Below are 25,323 nucleotides of genomic sequence, written 5' to 3'. Positions count from 1 at the left end.
ATGAAGTAGCAATTTTGGGGAAAGAAAAATAAAACGATAGCCTCAGTTTAATGGCAATGTCATAGGAAGCAATTTATTATAATATGTGTAAAAAAAAGTTCGTGGTAATTACTGTCAAGCTACCTATCACAAATTCACAATTTCACAATTCACAAATCTTTTAGTGAATTTTTTCTATGTATCGTGTCCTGTTATAGAATGAATACCTAAATGAAGGTGTTAATGCCAGAGTGATTGAATATGAAGATAACCTGCCCCTCCTAGATATGTTTCTGCAGAAGCCAATGGGTCTACTATCCCTACTCGATGAAGAAAGTCAATTTCCCAAGGCCACTGACCAGACTCTTGTGGGTGAGTTTTAAATACATATGTCTGCATTGTTTTTTGCTTCAGTTGTATAATGCTCTGAATGACTTAAAAAGAATTTTTTTAATTATCTGGGAGAAAATAGCTATCACAAAGCCTGCATATGTAACTTTAAAGAAGAGGCTTTGGGTCTAATATCTGGACCAGTGAATGTTTAAAATAGGGTGAGAAGGGGTACATTTACCCCAGTGTTTATAGCAGCAATGTCCACAGTAGCCAAACTATGGAAAGAGCCAAGATGTCCATCGACAGATGAATGGATAAAGAAGATGTGGTACACACACACACACACACACACACAATAGAATATTATGCAACCATCAAAAAAAACCGAAATCTTGCCATTTGCTATGACGTGGATGGAACTGGAGAGTATTATGCTGAGCGAAATAAGTCAAACAGAGAAAGACATGTATCATATGACCTCACTGATATGAGGAATTCTTAATCTCAGGAAACAAACTGAGGGTTGCTGGAGTGGGGGGTGGGGTGGGAGGGATGGGGTGGCTGGGTGATAGACACTGGGGAGGGTATGTGCTATGGTGAGCGCTGTGAATTGTGTAAGACTGTTGAATCACAGACCTGTACCTCTGAAACAAATAATACATTATATGTTAAAAAAAAAAAAAAAGTAGGAAGGGAAAAATGAAGGGGGGGATATTGGAGGGGGAGATGAACCATGAGAGACTATGGACCCTGAGAAACAAACTGAGGATTTTAGAGGGGAGGGAGGTGAGGGGGATGGGTTAACCCACTGATGGGTATTAAGGAGGGCACGTATTGAATGGAGCACTGGGTGTTAGACGCAAACAATGAATCATGGAACACTACATCAAAAACTAATGATGTAATGCATGGTGACTAACATAACATAATAAAATTAAATTAAAAAAAATAGGGTGAAACATTTAGTGATGAATTAAACAAGTTTGATATTGGACTTCTTACATTGGTAGAGCCCCAGTCATAGGATCTTATGTTAGAAATAACCTTAGAAATTATCAAGGCCCCCCTCCCTGAAAAAGAAACTACCTAGCCCCAAATTAGAAATTTAAGGGCAGGGCAAAAGGCCAGCTCTGGAATTTGAAAAGAGATAGCTAATGAGAAGGAAATAAATTCATCTAGGCACTTGACTAATAGAGGCAAATAGCCTCCAATACTTTAATAATCTCTGAATTACAGTACATTAATAAATATTCACAATAATCCTGAGTCATCAAAGAAAGCATAAACATATTCATTTTTTCTGTTTGAGAAGGCAAAGATGTTTAAAAGATTATCATCTAAAATGGTTAAAATTAAAAACGTCTTACTCCTTAGATTAAAAAATAAAACTTTAGCTTGTTCAAGTAAAAAAAATCATTTTTTAATGTAGAAATACTGTATTCCCTGATGGTTGGAGATATTGATTATGTATAATAAATATTTGCAGAAAATTTGGATTCACATTTTCTCTCATTTACTTTGGGTGATAGAGTCTGTTTCTTACCAGTAAGTCTGTGATGTTGCTTCCTGCTGACTCACTCATTGGCTTATTCTCTCCTCTAATTGGACAGTACTGATGGAAAACAAAACAACCCCAAAGTTCTGGGGAAAATTGTCTCGTAGCAGTCACTTGATTTTTGAGGTTAAAATGTCCCTTCTAGGACGTGGAGTAAAAAATTCTCTGAAGGTGACACAATTGTTATAGGACTGTAACTGCCTTTATGACCCTACATTTTTCCTATGTAATCAGTAATAACTTATTCTAATAGAAAGGAGAGCCAGAATACCAAATTTCTAGGCTCATGGCTTCACATCAAACTGGGTTTCACAAACCTCTTTGATCAGTTCATCTCAGGTAATTTCCTTCCTCTACTTCCAAGTAGAATCCTTCTCGGATTCCCCCCACTCCCAGACCTACTAAGTCAGAAACTCTGTGTTTTAATAGGTCCTCTGGGGCCGGTGGGGGGGGTGGGTTCTGTTGCTTGCCAAGGTTTAAGAACTGCTGCTCTAAATCATAATAGAATGGTTAAATTCATGATCTTGAGTTTAGTCTCACCATTTGTGCTCCTAATCTCATTTATCAGCTATATAAAATTGTCTTTTCACTGCACATTGTCCATTTTATAGTGAAAGAGATGATTCTGTCAATCAGTATTTTCTGAAGATCTCCTTACATGGCTTGATAGTGGAGTTCAATTTTTTTTCCTATAGAAAAATTTGAAGGTAACCTGAAATCACAGTACTTCTGGAGGCCCAAAAGAATGGAACTTAGTTTTGGAATTCACCACTATGCAGGAAAGGTAAGAACTGTGAAGAATTATGACTGAGTTTCTCTTAGTCTTTCATCAAATAATAATGATAAACATGAAAACTATGGCCCGAAATATTTACAGATGGTTATAATGAGATAGCCACCTGTTTCTGCCCCAATCTGGCCCTGTCTGTTCTCCAGCTTCCTACACTCTGTCCTGAAAAAGTGAACAAAAAATCCTTCTCCTACTTTTTCAAACACAGTCTTATAGTTTTTCTAGAGGAATTTTTATTAAGAAACTAAGGGAAAACAAGAAAGAAAAGAAAAGAGAAAGACAAGTATCAAAGCTTCCATCTTTCTGATCATAAGATCTGGCTTTGGATGAGATTGGCTGGCAATGGGGACCTACTTTTTCCTTCTTTTCATGATAGGTGGGAACCTTTTGTATAAACTGCCTTTTATAGACTTGAGGTACTTCTCTCTCCACAGAAGCCTTTGTCTCTCCTCCTACCCAACAGGAGAAAGTGCCAGATTGGAGGTGTTGTCGGGTAATGGTGCTATCCTAGGTGGCGTTGACTAATGGACTGTTCAGCAGTTGGAAGTTTATGCATTGATAGATGCACATTCCCACAGCAGAGCAAACCTCAGATATATTGTCCTAAACCCAAGGATGCTCTGTTTCCCTTCCACAGAGAATAACAGGTCATTCCTTCACAATGATGTTGTAAATATTGGAGGACTGAGAAGATATTAAAATCAAGAAAGAAACACATAGAATGAGAAATACATGAACAAAATGAAATAACACAGAACCTGGAAGATTTAGGTCTACTAGGACTTCTCTATTCCACAGACTTCAATATTCCACAGACTTTTGTCACTGAAAAAAAAATCTACCTTAACGATTTTAGTTTTGGCCTCTCCCATGGTGTTCAGCATATGATTTTTCCAAATAAGCCTTTTCTAAAAACATCCATTAAGAATTTCCTATGATCATTTTATCCAGTTGTTTTTAACAGCTATATTAGTCTGCTTGGACTGTCATAAGAAAAATAATGCAGGATGGGTGGCTTAAAGCACAGAAACTTATTTTCTCACAGTTCTGGAAGCTAGAAGTCCAAGATCAAGGTGCCAGCAAGGCCGATGTCTGGTGAGAGCTCTCTCCCTGTCTTGCAGATGGGTGCATTCTTACAGTGTTCTCATGTGGCCTTTTACCTGGGTAATTGACGGGGGAAAGAGATCTCCAGTGTGTCTTTCTCTTCTTACAAGCATACCAGTCCTATGGGATTAGGGTCCCACCCCTAGGACCACATTTAACCTTAATTACCACCTTAAAGACCCTATCCAAATACAGTCACATTTGGGATGAGGAATTCAACATATTAATTTTGGAAGGACACGATTCAACCCATAACAACAACCATATTAGATCATCCATCCTACAGAAATCTTTGGGTCACACTGATCTTTAGAAAGTCTTAAAATTATTTAGAAGTGCCAGAAACATGAATCCTCATAGTGTACTTAGACCATACTACTTACAGAGACGAAAATCTATAATGGCCAGTTCATTGCACGTGAATCAGTTATCATAGAAACGAGAATCCCTTGATGGCCCAGGGTGCCTCCTTTACGTCACTCTCAACCCTCCAAACAGAGAAAGGAAACACTACCAAATTTCCAACATAATAAATGAGAGGGATCAAACCTTTTTTATGATTTTAACCCAAATAAATTAGCAAGACACAGATTTCTCTCTGACAAAATATACTCTAGACCTGGAAAAGTTTGCTCTTCCAACCAAGTTGTAAAGGACTACCTTTATAAATCTTTGTGTACCTGTCGCTCAGCACAGAGGAAGTTCTCAACAAATACCTATTGATGATTCTGCCGCTGTTGATGGTGATGATAATGAGAATGACATCCTTTGTGATACTGAAATATACTTTATCAACAGGTCCTCTATAATGCAAATGGGTTCTTAGCTAAAAATAGAGACAGTCTTCCAACTGATATTGTGCTGCTTTTGAGGTCATCAGAAAACAGTGTGATTCGGCAACTAGTCAATCACCCTCTGACAAAAACAGGTAAGCTAAGGCAATTTCCTTTAACTGAGAAAGTTCCTCAGGCCCAATCCAGTAGTTTCTGGCTGTGCTTTCCATGAGTATAATCCTCAATTTCTTTATGTTGGTTTGTTTTTAGCTCACTAAATACGCATTTTTTAATACATTCTGCCCAGATTGTCTGAAGAACATGTAAAAATAAGTATAAACAAACTAGGTTTTCAATAAAGAAAAGTGTCTGAAGAACTGACCAAAAAATATGGTGGTATTTTAACTACTCACTAGAAGAATATGCTCACCTCTAAAGAGTTCAGAATGACCTCTGTTTCAGGACTGGGCAGCTTTGGGGTGGTACTTTAAGACTGTAAAGGTTTAGGGGCACCTGGGTGGCTCAGATGGTTAAGCATGTGCCTTCGGCTCAGGTCATGATCCCGGGGTCCTGGGATCGAGCCCCGCATCAGGAACCCTGCTCTGCAGGAAGCCTGCTTCTCCCTCTCTTGCTCCCCCTGCTTGTGTTCCCTCTCTGGCTGTCTCTCTCTCTGTCAAATAAATAAATAAAATAAAATAAACTTTAAAAAAAGACTATAGGTTTAGTGAGCTCTGTCTTATTGACTAAAAGCTTACATGTGTTTGCTCCACCCAACGATATACATGTTTGCATTTGCTTTTAAGTAGAAAAGAAATGTAGTTTGGGTTATTTTTCTTTATTGGTATTATTTTGCATTTCTTTTTACGGTTTTATTGAGATATAACTGGCACAATAAATAGCACGTGTTTAGACAGTAAAATGTGATGAGTTTTTGACAGGCATAAACACCATCACCACATTCAGTAGTGAGTGAACATATTCATCACCCCCAGATGATGTTTCCTCATCACTCTGGAATCCTTCCCACCACCACTCCTGACCCCTCTCCATTTGTTCTAGCACCATCGGTTGAAAGAATTGTTCTTTCCCCCATTGAATTGCTTGGGTGCCCTGTTGAAAATCAATTGAATGTAAGTCTGTTTCTAGACTTTTCACTGATATTTGTCTGTCTTTATGGCAGTACTACACTTCTTGATTACTGTAACTTTATTTTTAAAAAAATTGAAATCAGGTAGTATAAGCTACCCAACTCTTGTTCTTTTTCAGAGTTGTCGAGGCAATTATAATTCCTTTGCTTTTCCATATAAATTTTAGAATAAGCTTGTCGATTTCTACCAAAAATCCTGGTGAGATTTTGATTGGGATGCACTGAAGCTATTGATTAATTTTGGCAGAATTGATATCTTCACAATATTGGGTCTTCCAATCAGGGAGCACAATATAGTCTCCATTTATTTAAGTCTTCCTTAATTTCTCTCAGCAATATTTTGTAGTTTCCAGTGTATGAGTCTTGTATATCTTTGTCAAATTATCTGCTAATATATCACATTTTATGCTATTATAAATGGTAATTTTAATTTAAATTCTGTTTGTTGCTAGTGTATGGAAATCCAGTTGATTTTTGTGTATTGATCATTCGCCCTGCAGTGTTGCTAAGCTTATTTATTAGAGTAGCTTTTTTCGTAAATTCCATAGGATATTTAGATGATCATGTCATCTGTGAAAAAAGAGTTTGCCCTTTCTTCTCCATTCTGTTTACTTTTTATGTCTTCATCTTGCCTGGTTGCACTGGCTAGAATCACCAATGCAATATTGAATACAGGTGCTTAAGAGTGAACATTCTAGCCTCATTCCTCATCTTGGAGGGAAAGCTTTCAATTTTTCCCCAATAAATATGATGTCACCTGTAGGTTTTTCATAGACGTTCTTTCTCAGGAGGAGAAATTCTTTCTATTCCTAGTTTTCTGAATATTTATCAGGTATACATGTTTGAATTTTGTCAGATGCTTTTTTTGCATCTACTGAGATGTTAATTCGTTTATTTTTTAATCTGTAAATATGACGAGTTATGTTGATTGATTTTTGAATGTTATGCCAACTTTTTATTCCTGGGAAAAACCTGACATGGTCACGATGCACTGGACTTTTATGTATTGCTAAGATTAAATTTTCCGACATTTTGTTAAGAATTTTTGCGTCTGTGTTCATGAGGGATATTGGGCTATAGTTTTCTTCTAATTTTTTTCTAATGTTGGGATCAGAGTAATATTGGCCTCATCGAATGAATTGAGAAGTATTGCTTCCTCTTCAATTTTCAGGAAAAGTAGAGTGAGTATTATTTCTTTCTGAATTCCTTTATAAATTCACCAGTGAAGCCATCTGGGCCAGAAGGGGTTTTTTGTGAGTAGGTTTTGGACTACAAATTCAAACTGTTCAACAAATATAAGGATATTTAATTATCTAATTTTTTGAATGAGCTTTAGTAGGTTGTATCTTTTAAGAAATTTATCTGTTTCATCTATGTAGTCAGATTCATTAACATAATGTTGATGATAATGTTCCCTTATTATCCTTTAATATCTATAGATCTTGGAGTTTTATCAGCTCTCTCATTCCTGATCTGAATCTTTTGTGTCCTCTTTCACTTTATTCTTGATAGATTTTCTAGAGATTTGTCAATTTTACTGATCTTCTCAAAGAACCAGCATATAGTTTATAGTTTCACTGATTTTCTCTATTGGTTTTGCTTTCTATTTTGTTGATTTTTTTTTTCCTTCTTCTTTTCTTTCTTTCTTCCCTAGGGGGGCAGGGGGAGGGCTTTTTCATTTTTGTTTCCTTTCTTCTGTTTACTTTGGGTTTTATTTTGTCTTCTTTTTCTAATTTCTAAGGTGAGACCTTAGGTCATTGATTTAAGAAAACATTTCTAATATAAGTACTTATATGGACTATTTATGAGTATTATATTTCAATTCTAAAAATATTGGGATCTTCCATATCTTTGTGTTGTGGCCTTCTAATATAATTCCATAGTGCTCAGAAAGCATATTTTGTATGATTTAATCCATTTAAATTTACTGAGACATGTTTTAATGGCCCTGAATATGGCATATCTTATTTTATGTTTCATTTACACTTAAAAATAATGTATTTTCCACTGTGTTGGATGGAGAGTTATATAAATGTCAATTGGATCAACTTGGTTGATAGTATTGGTCAAATCTTCTATATCCTTACTATTTTTTTCTCTCCTGGTTCTACCAGTTACTGAGAGAAGAGTTTTGAAATATCTGATTATAATTCAATTTATCTATTTTGTCTTTTATTTTTATCAGCTTTTGCTTCATGTGTTTTTAAGATCTATTATTGGACACATAAACATTTAGAATTATTATAGCTTCTTGATGACTAGACCCCTTTATTATTATTATTTTTATCCTTGGTAATATTCTTTGCTCTGAAATCTACTTTGCCTGATGGAGACTCCAACTTTCTTAGGATTAGTGGTTGAATGATATATCTTTTTTTATACTTTCAACTTCATCTTATTTTTGTGTTTGTATTTAAAGTGTTTTTTGTTTGTTTGTTTTGTAGACAGCATGTACTTGGGCCTTTTTAAATTGTGACAATCTCTGCCTTTTAATTGAGGTGATCAAACTATCGATATGTTGGGTTTGACTGACTCTACCATTTGATGTGTATTCTATTGGTTACATCTGTTATTTTCCCTAGTCTTCACCTGGGTTCCCCTCCTTACAGTGTAAAATCTCTTTAGACAGAAACTGGGGTCACCATAGGGCTCACCTCATTTGTTTCCCCTCACTCAGGGATCAGTGTCCTGTACTGCTTGATGCAAAATATATGAAAACTGTTATTCCTAGACAAATACTGTATGATTCTTCAGAATAAGGTACTTAGGGCAGTCAAAATCATAGAGACAGAAAGCAGAATCATGATTGCCAGGGACTGGGGATGGTAGGAATGGGGAGCTAGTATTTAAGGGGTATAAAGTTTCAGTTTTACAAGATGAAAAAAATTATGGACATGGATGGCGGATTATGAATGTATGTAATGCTATTGACCTATACACTTAAAAATGATTAAGATGCTGAATTTTATGTTATGTAAGTTTTACAATAAAAAATGAAAAGGAAGAAAAACGGTTACCTCATATATTTTGTATTTTTTTGTTGTTGTTGTTATTTCAGTTAATTCAGTCTGTGTTACTTTATCATGCCCAGAAGCAAATGTCTTCAGTTTTGACTTTAACAATTGTCATCTCTTTCTATATCCACCAACTGCGTCTGTGCACCTAATCTCATGTTTTTTACCCTTATAAAATATGCAACCAGGTTCTCAATACTATGTTCTGTCTCCTGACTATCAGCAGAACCATGTTTCATTAGCCAGGGAGAAGAGAATTTCATAATCAAAGATGTTTCAGTGACTGAATCTCAAAGCTATCAGAGGCATTTGGATTTTATATTCACCTAATATGCAAACATAATAATAATGATAACAACAATAATAATACATAAATTTGTTTAGAAGTTGCAATGTGCTAGGCACTGGGCTGACTACTTTTATTTACTCCTAATAGCAACACTCTGAGGAGGAATTACTGTTACAGATGAGACATTGAGTCTTGGAAATGTTGAGCAACTTTCCCAATGTTGTTCCTGTGGGAAGTCTTAGAAGTGGGCTTGAAAGTTTGGGTTTTCCAATTCTGTATTATGCTGTCTCCAAGATTCTAAGATAACCCTTTGCATGTATGACTTTAAATATGAAATACAGTTCAGCCATTATTAGGAGGAAATGTACCACAATGCCTTGCAGCTCACATCTCTACCTTGGTTTATTACAGGTTTGCTCATCAGGTCAACTATAAAGGCAAAGTGGATATATTTTCTGAAATTAAGATCTATGCTAATTTTAGTTCCTGTTGAAATGCATTAATGAATTTTTTAGAAGGCTTTCGTTTAAAAAAAAAAAGGCTTTCGTTTATTTTGTTGTTAAATAATTTGATGACTGGTGTATAAATTTTGTTACATTGAAATTATTAATCCCTTAGTAAATTTCCTCTAGTTTTTTAGTTTTCAGAAAAACTTAAATTTTTAGTTCTTATTTGGCTAATATTAAGTAATGGTATCTATTAAGTAATGGGTCTATTCTAATTAATGTGCTACTAGTTCTTTGTATAAGTCTATAGTAATTTTGGTAATGTTTTTCTAAAACTTTCCCTTAAAAAAAACAAAAAAACAAATGAAAGTCCACAGCTGCCTCTCTGAAGACCATGTGTTACTATGTCTGTCCACTCTGCTATCTGCAGTAAGTTTCACAGTTGAAGAGTGAACAGTGCAGCGTGCAGCCCAGCGTGGCACTTTTCTTGGTAACGAGGGAAGGGGGACGACAGCACAGCAGAGGCACTGCCAGCTAAATCCCAGGCAGGGTCCCACCAGCATCATCACTTTGGAGCCAGGCTTTCGCCACCACAAAGAATGTGAAGGATTTGTCAAAAACATGTAGCCTTGGGGCACCTGGGTGGCTCAGTTGGTTAAGCGCCTGACTCTTGATTTCGGCTCAGGTCATGGTCTCAGGGTCTGGATGTTGATCCCTGCCTGAGGCTCCGTGCTGGGCATGGAGCCTACTTGTAATTCTCTCTCCCTCTCCCTCTGTCCCCACCCCACCCCTGGCATGCACACACACACACACTCTCTCTCTAAAAAACAAACAAAAAACATGTAGCCTCTGCTTCTCACCCAAAAGAATGAGAGTGAAAAGAAGTAATCTTTCTCAAGTGATACTGAATTCTGGAGATAGATTTGAACATTACTGTTGGGATGATGAACTCTTGGATTGTGGCTTGGTTGGTTATTTTGCTTGGTGAGAGGTGGGACAGGAGAGAAAATGAACTAACATTTCTGGGTGCCCACCATGTACTAGACTGTCACATGTCATCAAAATTCTGTGAGGCAGACAGCATTATCCCCATTATATGGTTTCAAAATGCAACTCAGAGACTAAGTAAATGATCCGCGGGCAACACGATTTAAGTACCACAGGTCTTCCTGGCTTCTGGGGCCATAACTTTTCACTACACCAGAATATTTTCACAACCTCAGGTTGTGCACATTTAAGTAGCCCTAGTAACAGGCACTATTTCTGAATGTTAGATTGAACATATCCATTACTCTCAACCATTCTTGATTTTCTTATAACCATTTCACATGAATTAATAATCCGTATGATTTTTAAGGCCCGTTGTAAAGCTTACCTTTGCATTAAAAAAAAATCTCAGATGCCATTTAACACACACACACACACACACACACACACACGAAGCAAATTGTTCCCTTTATCAGAATCACACCATATCTTGTAGCAGTTAAAGGAAATCCAACACTTACCTGTATTTTTTCTAATCTCAAAGCTGGGTTTTTTTTTTCTGAACTTAAAATTTGTCGTAAATTTTTATGTAATATTTTATCCTTAAATTTCTCATAAATACTTAACCAAGGATGAATATTGTGGCATCAACAATGTTTATTTTAATACTTAAGTAAATGAGGAAAGTCTTCTAGTGATTGAAGACTAAAAATGTATATTAATTTCATCCACATTCCTATAGGTAATCTGCCACATTCTAAAACTAGAAATATAATAAATTATCAAATGAGGAATTCAGAAAAATCAATCAACTTGACAAAGGTAAGAAAATGCATCTTGCATGACAGTGAGTGTAAAAATCTAACCTTTACAACAGTGTTTGTGTGTTCCTAAAAGTAAACAGCATTTTACTTTAGGTTTTCTCCCTTTGATCTTTCTTTTCTGCTTAAACAGCTATGTTATGTTCATATTACTGCTAGCCACTGAAATAATCATGAATTTGTGATACCTTCTTAACTCTTCTTTTATAGCTCATTTTAATGTTACAGTAAGACCACCTAAAAATATATTAGCTAAGGTCTGAGACATTCACATTCCCTGCAAGACCAATTAAAATTCCAATGAGGCTGACAAAACAATTACCCTAGTAAAAATATTAACCTTTTGTTATTTTATGTATTTGAATGCATAGACCATGATAACCTGAAGGAAATTCCATGCGCTTCTTGTAGATCATAAAGTACAGTGGATACTGAAGCATCACTGTCTTTCTTGGTCTTTGTAGGATCAAAGTGGAGAAGCCACAGGTCATACCACAGAGACAATCAACATGAAGACACAAACAGTTGCATCATATTTTAGAGTAAGATATTAAATGATGGTGTGTTGTACTTAGGAATGTTATTGATTGACTGATTTTCAAATAGGGGGAGGGGCAGAGCGAGATGAAGAAAGAGAACACTAAGCAGGCTTCACGCCCAGTGCAAAGCCTGATAGGGGCTTGAATTCATGACCCATAAGATCACGACCTGATCCAAAATCAAGAGTCAGAGGCTTAACTGACTGAGCCACCCAGGTGCCCCAGGAATGTTATTTATTTTAAAAGAGTTACAAATCAAAAGCTAGTAATAAATAATAGAGTACTATTAGCAAAAGATAATTCTCATTGTATTCCATTTACTATTTTTAGATACAGAATATAGTAGAGAGTACTGTCAAAAACCTATGGATGGTTTGCTTTGATATTTTATCTATAAAATTATTGCATACTAAGTCAATCTTAATGGAAGTTTATACCTTGGTTAAATTTGTCCAAAGAACCAAACGCATTTGCACTAGAACAAAACCTGACAGAGTTTTTAATTCAGTGCTATGATAACTATCTATCACTTCTCCATCCCACTCTTAAATGATCTTGGGGTGGGCAAATGGGACAAGGCTGAGCATCCAGGTCCATTCCATATCTCCCTGCACATAGACAAGATGAAAACCTCAAAAGAAAAAGAACTGGTATAAGCATGGGGCAAGGAGAAGGAATACCAGGAAAACACAGTAACATGCCAAGAAGGTCAGCCACTGTGTCCTTAGCATAGGGTCAAGGTGACCTTTCTTACCTGTCTTCCCTGGACAATATGGGAGAAAAGGAAGATAAGAAGTACTTTACTTCCTCTGTGCTCTGAAGAACTCTAGACACCCCTGTCCTCGTTATTGGTGTTAGTTCTTATTTATCTCTTCTGATAAAATCATACTGGGGTGCCTGGGTGGCTCAGTTGGTTAAGTCTCTGCCTTCAGTCAGGTCATGATCTTGGGGTCCTGGGATCAAGCCCCACATCGGGCTCCCTGCTTGGCAGGGAGTCTGCTTCTCCCTCTCCCTCTCCTCTCCCCACCACTCATGCTGTCACTCGCTCGCTCTCTCTCAAACAAATAAGATCTTTAAAAACAATTAAAAAATAATAAATCATATTAACCAGCCAATGAAAATGGAGGAAATACTAACTAAAAATTGAAAATTATTAATAGTATAATTTAAGGCGGGAGAAGGGGAGGAAATTAGGCTAAATTTACTATAAGTAAGTGTTCAGTGAGTAAATCCAGTTTTCTAACAGAATCATGAAATTCTTTTAAAAATAGCTGGGTAGTTTTATTAAATATTTTTCAAGTCATAAGCTCATAGCAGACAGTGTGTCATCTTTGAGTAGCACGGTAGTACGTTTATATGCTTACTATCTCACATTTGCTGCTGGTACATTCACCTTTCCTCAAGACCACGGCAGAGCTGAATTACAGATTATCTTCCTTTTTTAAGTGAGCTATCCAAGACCAACATCAGTCCACTGTTGGTGACATCCAACACTGTGTGTATGTTTTAAAACACTAGTTCAGGGCGCCTGGGTGGCTCAGTTGGTTAAGCGACTGCCTTCAGCTCAGGTCATGATCCTGGAGTCCCGGGATCGAGTCCCGCGTCAGGCTCCCTGCTCAGCGGGGAGTCTGCTTCTCCCTCTGACCCTCCCCCCCCTCATGTGCTCTCTCTCTCTCAAATAAATAAATAAAATCTTTAAAAAAAAAAAAAAAAAAAAAAACACTAGTTCATAAAATCATTGTCCTCCTCAGGCTGAAGTGAAAAGCGATAGAAGATAATTCCATAGAGGATATAATGTACTTTTTTAAAGTTATTTTTCATTCTGCGGAGAATGAACGTAGTGAAACACCATGCCTTGGTTCCTAAGACAAACTAGTGCCGAAGTTGCAGCAGGCTCTTTCTCCGAATGCCAACGGCAAGTGTATCCCTTCCGTACCTCCCGCGCCCAGCAGGTGCTTGCAGGACTACCAAAGGAATGACGGCTCACAGATAAACGTCATGAAAAGGGGGCGCCAAAGTGGCAAGCCCAGCTGTGTGAGGATCGCATCTGAGTGTTGGTGCCCAAGAAGAAGCCGAGCAAATCCAAGGCTTTGTCACTTGCGTAATTCTGTATTTGGCTTGCTCTGGCTTTGTAACCATAGGCTTCTGTGTTCCTCCCAACACTAAAAGAAACCCAACCGACACCAGCTGACTATGTTCATACATTCGTTACCTTGCCAGTAAATTGCAGCACTGGTCTTTAACATGCTCATTTTCTGAGTTTCCACTTTTAGGTGAGCTGTGATTATTCTGTTATACTTAGTTGTCCTGTAATCAGCTACCGTTTTATTTTATTTTATTTTTTTTTTTAAAGATTTTATTTATTTATTTGACAGAGAGAATGAGAGAGAGAGCACATGAGAGGGGGGAGGGTCAGAGGGAGAAGCAGACTCCCTGCCGAGCAGGGAGCCCGATGCGGGACTCGATCCAGGGACTCCAGGATCATGACCTGAGCCGAAGGCAGTCGCTCAACCAACTGAGCCACCCAGGCGCCCCTCAGCTACCGTTTTAATAAGCTGTTGCTGAACACACAGTTTTCCTATCTATGTGACTTTGAAAATTCTAAAATAAATAAGAAAATTATCAAGCTAGAGCAGATTAGAGTACTTAAGTGAATTTGCTTATTTTCGTAACTCCTACGTCCTATATAGTAAACTGCTTTAACTTCTCATTTCTTATTTTAACCCAGGAGATGATCCTGACAGGCCTTGAAGTGCTTACTTTCATACTTTCTATAAAGAAAGAATTGGACAAGGAAATTAATAGTATAAGCAAGAAGTTAAGTCGTATGCCTAAATATTATATATCAGCAAGCTTCCATGAAGGGGTATAATTACTTACAAACAAATTATTTGAAAAGTAATTTCATCTATTAATTAAAGTTGCCTTAAGAATGTACAGGCAACCTTTTAATAGCTAAGTTCCGAATTATTGCCCCTACGTTTTTATGAGTAAATCTGTATTTTTAAAAATATGCTATAAATAAAATTTTCATTAATACAGACTTTCCTCCATTGACTGTGAATTAATGTGAACATTTGTAAAATCCAGTTTTCAGAGGTTTTTCTCTTATAATAAAAAGAAAGACTTGCAAGCCCCTAAGTTTCTGTATGCTACGCTGAGAAATTTTTTTTTTTTTTTTTTTTTTGCGTGTTATAGTATTCCCTGATGGATTTGTTATCCAAAATGGTGGTGGGCCAACCTCACTTTGTCCGTTGCATCAAACCAAATAACGAACGTCAGGCAAGAAAATATGACAAAGAGAAAGTTCTCCTACAGCTTCGTTACACTGGAATTCTGGAAACAGCAAGAATTCGAAGGCTGGGATACTCTCATAGGATACTTTTCTCCAACTTCATAAAGCGGTACGTGGATTTCTTTTCAAGGTTCCAAGTACAGTTTATAGAGAAATTCATCAGAAGAATTACAGGAAACAAAATAGGAAAGAAAATTACTCAGCTGTTCTAGAACGGAGGCATTTTGTTTTTGCAAATGATTTTGCATTGAAAGAGAAGGTAACTGGGGCTGGAAGTTTTTGTTGTCAGCTGGGAGATCCAATGTGGTTGCATAGGATACCGGTCATGGGCAGGATGACTGAAAGGCCTAAGTTTCTGTACTGAGCACTTAGAGGGTCTGGGTTCTCAACCCAGTGCTCATGCTGTGTGACCCTTGGGCTGTACCAGTGATTCTCAACGGGGAGTTTTTGCCCCTCAAAGAACGTTTGTTAATGTCTGGAGACATTTTTGGTTGTCACAGCTGATGGGATGGGGGTTGCTGTTGGCATCTAGCTCATGGAGTCCAAGAGTGCTGCTAAGCATCTTACAATGCACAGAAAAGCCCCCCCACAGCGAATAATTATCCAGCCTAAAATGTTAACCATGCTGAGATCGAGAACCTCTGACCTATACTGAACCTCATTTTCCCCTCATTTAATGAATCTGTCATGACTGCCTGGTGGAATTGTGATAAGGATCAAATGAGACATTATCTCAGTAACAGTATTTAGAAAACAGTATTTAGAAAACGACAAATAACAGTATTTAGAAAACAGAAAGACTCAGGTATAAGAAGTCCTTTTTAATATTTGAAATTAATGTAAAATGAATTGAGCTATATATTAAATATATTTTATAAAGTAATACATTTGTGGTGATATAGAGGTTTAGTACCTGATATATTTAATATTTTAAACACCATGTTTCTGATATTTATCAATTCTATGATTACTATTAGCTGTGAAACTTGAAGCTTCAATCTTCCAAAGTATTACAATTTTCAGGTGAAAGCTAGCATTTGAGAAATTCCCTATAAAAACATTCTCTGGCCTTTTTCAGAGTGTGCAAATTAGGATTAAGAACAAAACAAAGTTTCTAATGCCCCCCCCCAAACAAAACAAAACAAAACACCATCTTGTCTAGTGTCAAGCATTCTTTCACTTGGGGTAACCAAGACCCTTACTAAATAAAATGAAAATTCTAATTATTTTTGCAGACTTTCATATATTCAGGTATCTATGGTAAGTTCTTGCCTTTTTTCCCCTTTGGCACCTGGCAAAGAAAAGAAAGGTATTAAAAAAAAAAAAAAAAACAGGTTTGAAAGCATTCAGGTATTCAGTAAGTAAGTATTGCTAGCTTGTTTTTTAAGAAATAACTTTTAAAAGCTAGTAAATAAATACGTCATTCTGATTTATAATTGAGAAAAAAAGACAAGAAAGGTATTCGTTCTGAGCACCTTGAAATGAAGAAAACCCTACCAGTTCTTCATGATGGAGAACAGAGTTACACAAATATGGTGACTTCCATGATTGGCAAATCCTCTATGGTAGTTTAAGATAGACTTTAAAACCTCAGGCTGTAGGGTTCAGAATTAGAGCCAGCATCCAATCACTGACTTCCCTTCTTGCAAAGCAGACCCCATTTTATATCCAAAACTAAGAAATGAAAAATATTGGAATTTCTTATTGGCTATCAGTAAATTCTCCTTTCTGTACATGAACGCAGAGAACCTAAAAATACTTGATATCAAGAAGTTTCAAATTTCAAATTAAAATCATAATGTGACCGATTTTCATGGTTTTTGCTTTTTAGAAGTTGATCTTTAACTTGCTTAAAAATTAATATAATATTACTATAATTACTATGGAATTTCAGTGACCTTTTCTTTGGGTACAAGATACTGAGCTGGGGTGCCTGGGTGGCTCAGTTGGTTAAGTGTCTGACTCTTGATCTTGGCTCAGGTCTTGATCTCAGGATTATGAGTTCAAGCCTCATGTTGTGCTCCACGCCGGGAGAGTGCTAAGCATTGCAGAGGACAGCATATTTTAAAACTGGCTGAGCCTCAAGAATTAACAATCCATTTAAAATTACTGGAGTCATAGATATGGAAAGTTAATAAGCAGTGCAGAATAATAAATACCAAGATCCTAGGGAATAATATACACAGTGCAAGAGATCAGAGAAGAGAAAGATTATCTCCAGGAGGGCTGATAAGAGAATCAGGAAAGAAGGTTTAAACTAGAATCTGATAGTAGGTACAGTTTGTGGAAAAGACAGGAAAGGTCTTCTCAACATACTGTTTGGCGTGTCAAAAGCTAGAGGGACTTTGATTTGTCCGGATTAGCACAGTGGATGTTAGTGAAGTGACAGAAATTGACAGAAGATAAGATGGGATGAGATGGAAAGACTGATCAGGTTAAAATTATGTAGACAGAGCCTCGAATGCCATATTAAACTTATACTTTCAGTTATCCATGGTTTTACAACATGGACAGTAAGGAGAACTAAACCTATTTTCTTGATGATATTGTAGTTGAAATTTGCCTATTTGGAAGGACAGAAGTGAGAATAAATTCGTGAATGTATTTCAAAGCCCCATGCTATATAGAATACCAAATTACTACATGATAAATGAGGAAGGGGAAAAACACTAAGTATACAAAGAACACGAGAATAGCTGTTCTGAATACAGGAAGTTCCAGAAATAAAAGGCTAAACCTTTTCTCCATCACTAATTTGAAAGCTGTCATCTAAATTGGCAAAGACTCTCAGGAGACAGAACAATTTGCAAAGGCCCTGTGGAGGTGTAAATAGGACTAAATCATTCTCCTCTGTCCTGCCTTAGCCTTTGACTTACCCTCCGTGTATGATGCAAAATTCATCAGATTCTTTGTCTACTCTGTTGTAGATAAACTCTTCCGTTTTGTGACAAAGAAATAATCTTAAGGGAAGATACACAACCTCAACTTACCTTGCCCAGGGTTTTTACTGTAGTTTTTTCAAATGAACCCTTATACTCAGAAGCCCCCGAAGTGAGCTCCGTTTTTCCACTAGGCACCTGTCTACAGTGGTTTGGCTACCAGAGCTCTGACTCAAGCCGAACTCACTGAAGGCAGTAGTTTAGTGAAGTAGGTAAGTACATATGCTTTGAAGTCAGAAAACCCAAATGTGGGGGGCGGGGGGGGAAGAAAGAAAGAAAACTCCAGAAAACCCAAATTTGGAAAAAAAAAAAAAAAGAAAGAAAAAATCCAAGAAAGAAAATTCTGTCACTATCGAAATGTGTGACCTTGTTCAAAGTTACTTTGAGTAACTGCTCTAAGCTTCAAGCCTCAATCTTTCTCATCTGCAAATAGGGATGATGGTAATAGTATCTACTCTATATGTGGTTATGAGCATTAAATGAAATAATGTATATGTAGTTTATTTCATAGAACCAAATGTCATTAATACATTTTAGTTATAATTATTTTCATTATTATTCTTGCCTCAGCCCCAAGCTCCCAAAATTACTTTGTACCTACAGTGCTGTGGTCTTGAATCCCACAACATAAACCATGAAGCTAGCCCATAAAAAAAAAAAAAAAAAAAACAAAGAAAAAGCCAGTATGTTGGTTTTAAAACAAGTCTTTAAAACAAAGGATGCAACAAAGCAAGGGTCTGGGGGCTTTCCTCCATAAAAGCAACTGGTCTACCTAGATGGTTATTTACCCAGCAAGTCCCAGAGGCTGGTCATTAGTCCTTCAGCAGACATTTAATTGAGCACCCATGGTGTTCTAGTCCTTGAAAAAAAGATTAACCCAAATCTTCACCCAAAAATTAATAAAAGAGCCTCTGACATTAAGAAACTCACAGACTGGTTATGGGAACAGGAAACTAATTATGTACATTATCATACAATGTAATATAAATTCCAGGGACAAGGGTGCTCATCTGCTGTTCACTGCTGCATCCCCAGCACTTAGAAGAGTCCCTAGCATATAGTAGCTACTCAATAAATATTTATCAAGTGAATGAAAGAATAGTGGACATTTTTAATATAAGTGTGCACAGGGCACTCTGAGAGCATGACGAGATAGTGGAAGGGAGGAAGAAAAAGGAAGACTTCTTAGAGTAGAAATTCAGATAAAGCAAAGAATCATAAAAGTAATATATAAATATGTACTATAAATATCATATTTTAACTTGAAACATGAACATATATTCATTTTTCAACCTTTTGATAAGGCTCAATTTTTTTCTTTGAATAAAAGTCCACTAATCAGAGTTTATTGACTCTTTCTTACATAAGCTATCCATAATCCCTTATTTATGGTTTCCAGTTAATATTTCTTGAGATGAAGCAGGAAGTTAAAGACATTTGTGAAACAATCATAGAGCTGAATATTTCTTGCTTCTTAAGATTCTCCTCAACCCTTTGTAATAGCTTCATCCACATTTATTTCCATAGGGTTTAGACCACTTCTTTACAAAGTCTTACGAAAGCATTTGATGCAATTTTGTAGAAACAGCTCTCTGGCTTTTTTCACTCATAGTCCATCAATTTATGTAATATGGGTTTTCTTTTAAGATTTTATTATTTATTTGAGAGAGAGCACAAAAGCGGGGTGAGGGGCAGAGGGAGAAGCAGACTCCCCGCTAAGCACGGAGCCCAATGCCAGGCTCGATCCCGGGACTCCAGGATCATGACCTGAGCTGAAGCCAGACACTTCACTGACTGAGTCACCCAGGTGGCCCTTCATAATATGTTTTTGAACCTGGTCACCTCAAGTGCAGGTGTAAACAGGTTTGGCAGCAAACACAGCTCACCAGGCAGGAGTGGAAGCACACAGGCACCCGAGTGAGAGCAACCACCCGTGAGGTCCAAGTGTGCGGTGGACCCCAGTCAGTGCATCCACCCAGGGAAGGAGAATGTCAGTTAACCCACTTAGTCTATTCATTAAAGATACATTAAGGAGAGTTTCTAGGATACTGAAAGAGTGAGTCTTCCTTAAAGGAACAAGCCGTGAGGATGAAGGACGTACAGACCGAGAGATTAACACATACAAAGGCATGGAGGCATGAGCAATCGTGGCCTTTTGGCATAATTTTAAAGAGCTTTTATAACCAGAGTTCAAGCTGTGCATGGAAACTAGCCAAGGTGAGGTTGGAAAGGCAGGCAGGGATACGGAGGAGGAGGGAGCTTTCATGCCCATCTTCATATATGTCAACTCCTTTTAAATGACTGCTTTTTGGCAGGTGTGACCTTTGCATTTCCAACCTTTCTTCTGCTCTCCAAATTACATATGTTTTGTGCCCAACCTTTGAAAGCACCTGTTTTTGCCATCACGGCTTAGAACTGGGGATGTTCTTGGAGACTTTCAAGTCGGGAAAGAACATGATCAGATTTTCATTTTATTAAGACAATTCAGACAGAGCTAGGAGAGGGAAGCAGGGTGGACATGACCAGTTGGAAAGCAATTAATGGAAGGCAGGGTGAGAAGAGATGACAAGTAGGTCAAGGCAATGACAGTAGGAATAGAGAGAACGAAATGGATTTCGGAGCAGTTTTTAAGCTTGTTGGATACACTGAATGGAGACTAGAGAAGAATGTAGGATGACACAGGTTTCTAGCTTTATCACCTTTGAAAAGGGGTTGGTATCATTCACAGGGGTAAGAATTAGCAGAGGAGAGGGAAGGTGATGACTTGCTGAGTTTGGAGTGCCTGTGGTATGAGCAGGTGGTGTGCGGAGCAGGCAGTCAGAGGTGATGTGTTTAGAGTTCGTGTAAAGAGGGCAGAAGATGAAGATTCAGGACTCATCCACTGTAGAATGGTTGGAACTCTGCATGTAGACGGGACACCTGTGGGGAGAGCTTAGAAAGAAATGGGACATTGAGAACACTAGCATTTGAGCATCAAGTCTAAATATGAGGCATGTCAGGAGACCAACAGAGAGGAGAAGCCAGGGAACAAGGTGGGATGCAATCGTGGGGACACTCAAGCCAGAGAAAGGGGTCAACAATATCCAGTGCTCCAGAAAAAACACTTAGGATTAGGATGGAAGACATCCCTTTAGATTTCATCACTAAAACGTCTTAGGTGATGAAATAAGAGTCCCTCTTACTATGTGACTAAATCAGATTCCAGGAGCTGCAGAGCAATGGGAAGTGGAGAAATAGAGACAGTTATTTTAAGCAATCTTTCAACTGATCCGTAAAGCTAGTGGGAGACAGAGAATCATTTCAGGTGAGACAGATGGAGAGGGTTTGTTTTGTTCTAAATGGAAGGAGCCAGAAGAGAGAAAAGGGATTGAAAATACATGGAAGAGAAGAGGGGGAGGAGGTGGCATCTAGAACACAGGCAGGTGGAGGGTGGAGATCTCCTCCTCTGAAGAAGGGATCTGTAGCTGGGGAAGAGGTCAGTAGAACTTGCATCTGGTGACCTCTGGTAAAATAGCAGACCAGCTTATCTGCTGAGAGCAGTGCAGAGGGCAGAGGAGAGAACAGGGCAGGAGAGATTAAATAGTTGTGAGGATTGAGTGAGGAATGTGGTCGTGGACACCAGTCAGGATTCTGAGTGTCTTTGTGGGCCAGGCTAACTCAGGAAACAGCGGGGTCACAGGGGAGCACACTTTGAATGAACAGTGATTTTCTCTGGCGGGTTTCCAAAGCCCAACAGGAGGGCAGGGAACAATGACTGGGTGGTTCAGGTTTGCAAGTTTGCAGAGCATATGTAACAAAAGAACAAGAGGAGAGAAGGAGTCCAAGATGGCGGAAGAGTAGGAGACCTTAGTTTCATCTGGTCGCAGGAATCTAGCTAGACAACTACCAAACCATTCTGAACACCTGTGAACTCAACCAGAGACCTAAGAAAAGGATAGCTGCAACTCTACAAATAGAACAAGAGGGAGCTCACTAAGGGCTGCTCATATGATGAACCATGAGATCCTGGCTGGCTCTGGGAAGAAGAAAAACCAGGAGACAGTTGGGAGGATGAGCGGGCAGAGTAGCTCCTCAGTCACAAGGTGTCCACAAGCAAGTCTAGTCCTCAAGTTGGCAGGCCTGAAGAATGAGGGCACGCTAATGGGCCCCCCCTCCCGAGGTTATTTGCACAGGCAGCAAAAACTATGATCATCACATCTTTCTAGACCATTCTAGGCCAGGATTCTCCAAAGAGCTTAACAGAAACTGGTTCATCTGCACACTTAACAGGATGACACTTGGTGGAGCTAGAATATGTTCTTAAGAGGTTTTATCTACGGGCTCATTTTTAGATGAAGAAATTGGTACTTAAAGAGGTTCCCTGATGTGTCTAAATTTACACAGGTAATTAGTCAAGATCAGAACTCAGTTCTCCTGACCATCCTACCCCAGTCTTCTGCACACCATGGCCTCTGTCTGGAAATTCAAAACCTACCAAAACTCAATGTTTTGTCTCCTCTGGACTGGCAGCTCAATCTTGCACCAAGAAATTAAAAATAAGGGAGTGTTGAAAACTCTAGAAAACTGCCTTTTTTGCACAAGATTGTTGACCAGGGTAAACCAGTTTTTCTTCCTTTCATTCACCTGGTCAGCTTGAAAAACTTAGGGCCTATTTCAGTTCTCTCCTGCATTAACCCCTTACTTGCTTCCTCTCCTCAGTTACATGTATTAAACCAATAGAGAAAATCTCCAGGGAGAGACACAGTGTAACTCAAGGAAAAATAGTGATAGAAGGCATATATACAGTGGTGGGAGGTTCACAGAGAATTTAACTCCTTCATCCAATTTTAAGATCAGCTTCCAAAGTTTTTGTGAAGGTGAAGAAAAGAATAAAATCTTTCCCTCTGCTGCTTCCCACTGCAGTCCTTCTGCTTTTAGTACCCAGAGAAAGGTTGCTTTTTTAAAAATACTCAACTAGGATTCCTGGGTGGCTCAGTCATTTAAGCATCTGCTTTCAGCTCAAGTCATGATCCCAGGGTCCTGGGATCCAGTCCCTCATCAGGCTTTCTGCTCACTGGGGGTCTGTTTCTCCCTCTTCCTCTGCCTGTCACTCCCCCTGCTTGTGCTCATGCTCTCTCTCTCTCTCTCTGTCAAATAAATAAATAAATAATCTTATTAAAAAAATACTCAACTAATTTTTTTTTTCAGTGATGGAGTTTTTGTGGGGGATTTCAGTGGTAAGTGTTGAAAAGTAATCACTAAACTGAGAAAATAGTGCTCAAATTTACACAAACAGACCGGTCCAGATTTTTGTCAGTCTACTTTAGAGTTCTGAGAATGCCTGCAGGGTCCTCTGCATTAAGTCTGGGAGTCTCTTCCTGCCCTACACAGAGCTGTCGAGTGTCCACCAGGCTACTGAGGTGTGGAACCTTTGTGAAATACTAACCAGCCCTTTTTCCCGCTTGAAGGTACCATGTTCTCTGCTACAAGTGGAACGAAGAGCCCCCAGTGAGCCCTGACACCTGTGCTGCCATTTTGGAAAAAGCTGGTCTGGATAACTGGGCTCTTGGAAAAACAAAAGTAATGTTTTCATGTAATTTTCAAGAAAAAAACAATTAACAGTTGTGTTGGATTTACTGAGAATTCTAACATTTTACAGTGCTTGAAAATATTATGGCTTTTTCATGTTACAGAATCTCTAGCTTAAAATAGGGGATTAAGTTGATAAATTTATAAAGGTTTTCTTCAGCGAAATGAAACACTTTGTTGTCATAAAGGTTTCTTTTAAGAAATTCAAGAAAAGTTTCTCTTGAAGATTTTCCAAAAAAAAAAGATGAAATTTAGAGTGAGTATAATATTGAAATAGTATTCCAATTTAGTATTGGAAATAGTATTGAAAGCATACTGACATATTTTATCTTTATCACCACCAAATATAGTCAGTAAATAATCAGAATATATTAATATATATTAATATCATATAATATACAGAATATATACTGCAGAGAATCATAATCAACTGGATCATATTGATCTAATTTTTTCTTCCTAATTCTCAAATCTACTTTTGTTGTAAATTTGAAATTTATTTGGAGCAAACTGTTCACCATTGTTAGTAGACTTGCTGTATGTATTTGGAGATCGGTGTGTTTATGTATTAGACTTGAGACCTGAGAGATCTTGGCTTATTTAGTCCCTTAGAGAATGAAGTAATAAATCATAACAAATTTTGAATATGGAAGTAAGACAGCTGGCTGCTTGGAGAAAAGATGTAGTAGGCTTCTCAGACATCCTCCAGCATGACAAAATGGGGGGTAAGGAAATAAAGAGGGTACCAGGTCTCGGGGTTACACTGAACAAATCACTGGGGGAGGATGGAGAAAAGAGCCAATCTAAAGAAAAGAAGTACCCAGAGATTGACCACTCAAAATAATCATTGTCAGCCCTACCACAGACCTACAGAGTTGGAAACAAACTTCCACATGAGTTATGTCTCCGGGTGGAACATGCCAGAGAGAATTTTCCCAATGTTCACATAAGAAGTTACTCCCGTAACAATTTAAAGGATTTAAAAAATAAGTTTATCTTAGGCTGAGTGCCCTACGTATTCAGTAATCCATATTCCCCTCAGTATTGAGTAAGGGGAGATGCTGAGCACTAAAAAGATGTGTATTTTATTTACATCATTTTCTTTTAGATGATCACAAAGATGAATTTCGTCAGGCTGAAATCTCATGATTTATGGTCTGAAACACATGCCTGACTTCCAATGGAGTTTTCACTTGTAAAAAGGCCCTTTGCGGTTCCAGTTCTGCGTGGTATTTAAGTAGCATTTTAAAGCTATTTGTATTTTTCCACTTCACCTTTCCAACTCATTAAGATGGATAAAAATATTCAATACAGAAACATTTCTAATGCTGTGCAAACTAAATAAATAAATAAAAAGATGACCTTTTTAAACAGACTGAATTTTAAATGAATTGTCAACAGTAGAATGGACTAAATATTAACATGTAGAATCCCATAGAAATTAAAACTAAATTCAATCAAAACCTGTAATGCTAAACTGTTTGCCTCTGGTGCCAAGCTTTCAAGTAATGGAACTAACTTTCACTGTTTCCAGTTCTTATGACTCAGTTGTTACATTTGAATTGAAGTAACTTTCTTAGTAGATTCAACAGACTCTCTTTTAGGTGACCTTTATTAGTAAATGTACTAAAAGAAAAACAAAATCTTCGTATTTCCTGGGGGAGGTGGAAAACTCTTAAATGAGAACCACTCCAGGCCTTCAGGCTCCTGCATTTCCCCGATTCATATTGATTCTAGAATGATT

General features: G+C 37.8%; 1 protein-coding gene across 1 annotated transcript in view; it reads left to right on the top strand.

The window, feature by feature from the left end:
* The window catches only part of MYO3A (myosin IIIA), a 221,124-nt gene that overhangs the window by 139,192 nt on the left and 56,609 nt on the right, over positions 1–25,323 (top strand). The window contains exons 19-25 of the mRNA XM_064590361.1: positions 198–351; positions 2,563–2,651; positions 4,560–4,689; positions 11,160–11,239; positions 11,703–11,780; positions 14,976–15,181; positions 23,459–23,570. Of these exons, the coding sequence (XP_064446431.1) occupies positions 198–351; positions 2,563–2,651; positions 4,560–4,689; positions 11,160–11,239; positions 11,703–11,780; positions 14,976–15,181; positions 23,459–23,570 (849 nt within the window). The remainder of the gene's footprint in view (positions 1–197; positions 352–2,562; positions 2,652–4,559; positions 4,690–11,159; positions 11,240–11,702; positions 11,781–14,975; positions 15,182–23,458; positions 23,571–25,323) is intronic.

The sequence above is a fragment of the Mirounga angustirostris genome, unplaced genomic scaffold, assembly GCF_029215605.1.
Source record: "Mirounga angustirostris isolate CCGP_5_RB_7025 unplaced genomic scaffold, mMirAng1.0.hap1 SCAF_5, whole genome shotgun sequence".
NCBI lineage: Eukaryota > Metazoa > Chordata > Mammalia > Carnivora > Phocidae > Mirounga > Mirounga angustirostris.
Note: the sequence above shows the minus strand (reverse complement) of the source record. Positions and strands in the feature narration are given on the sequence as shown.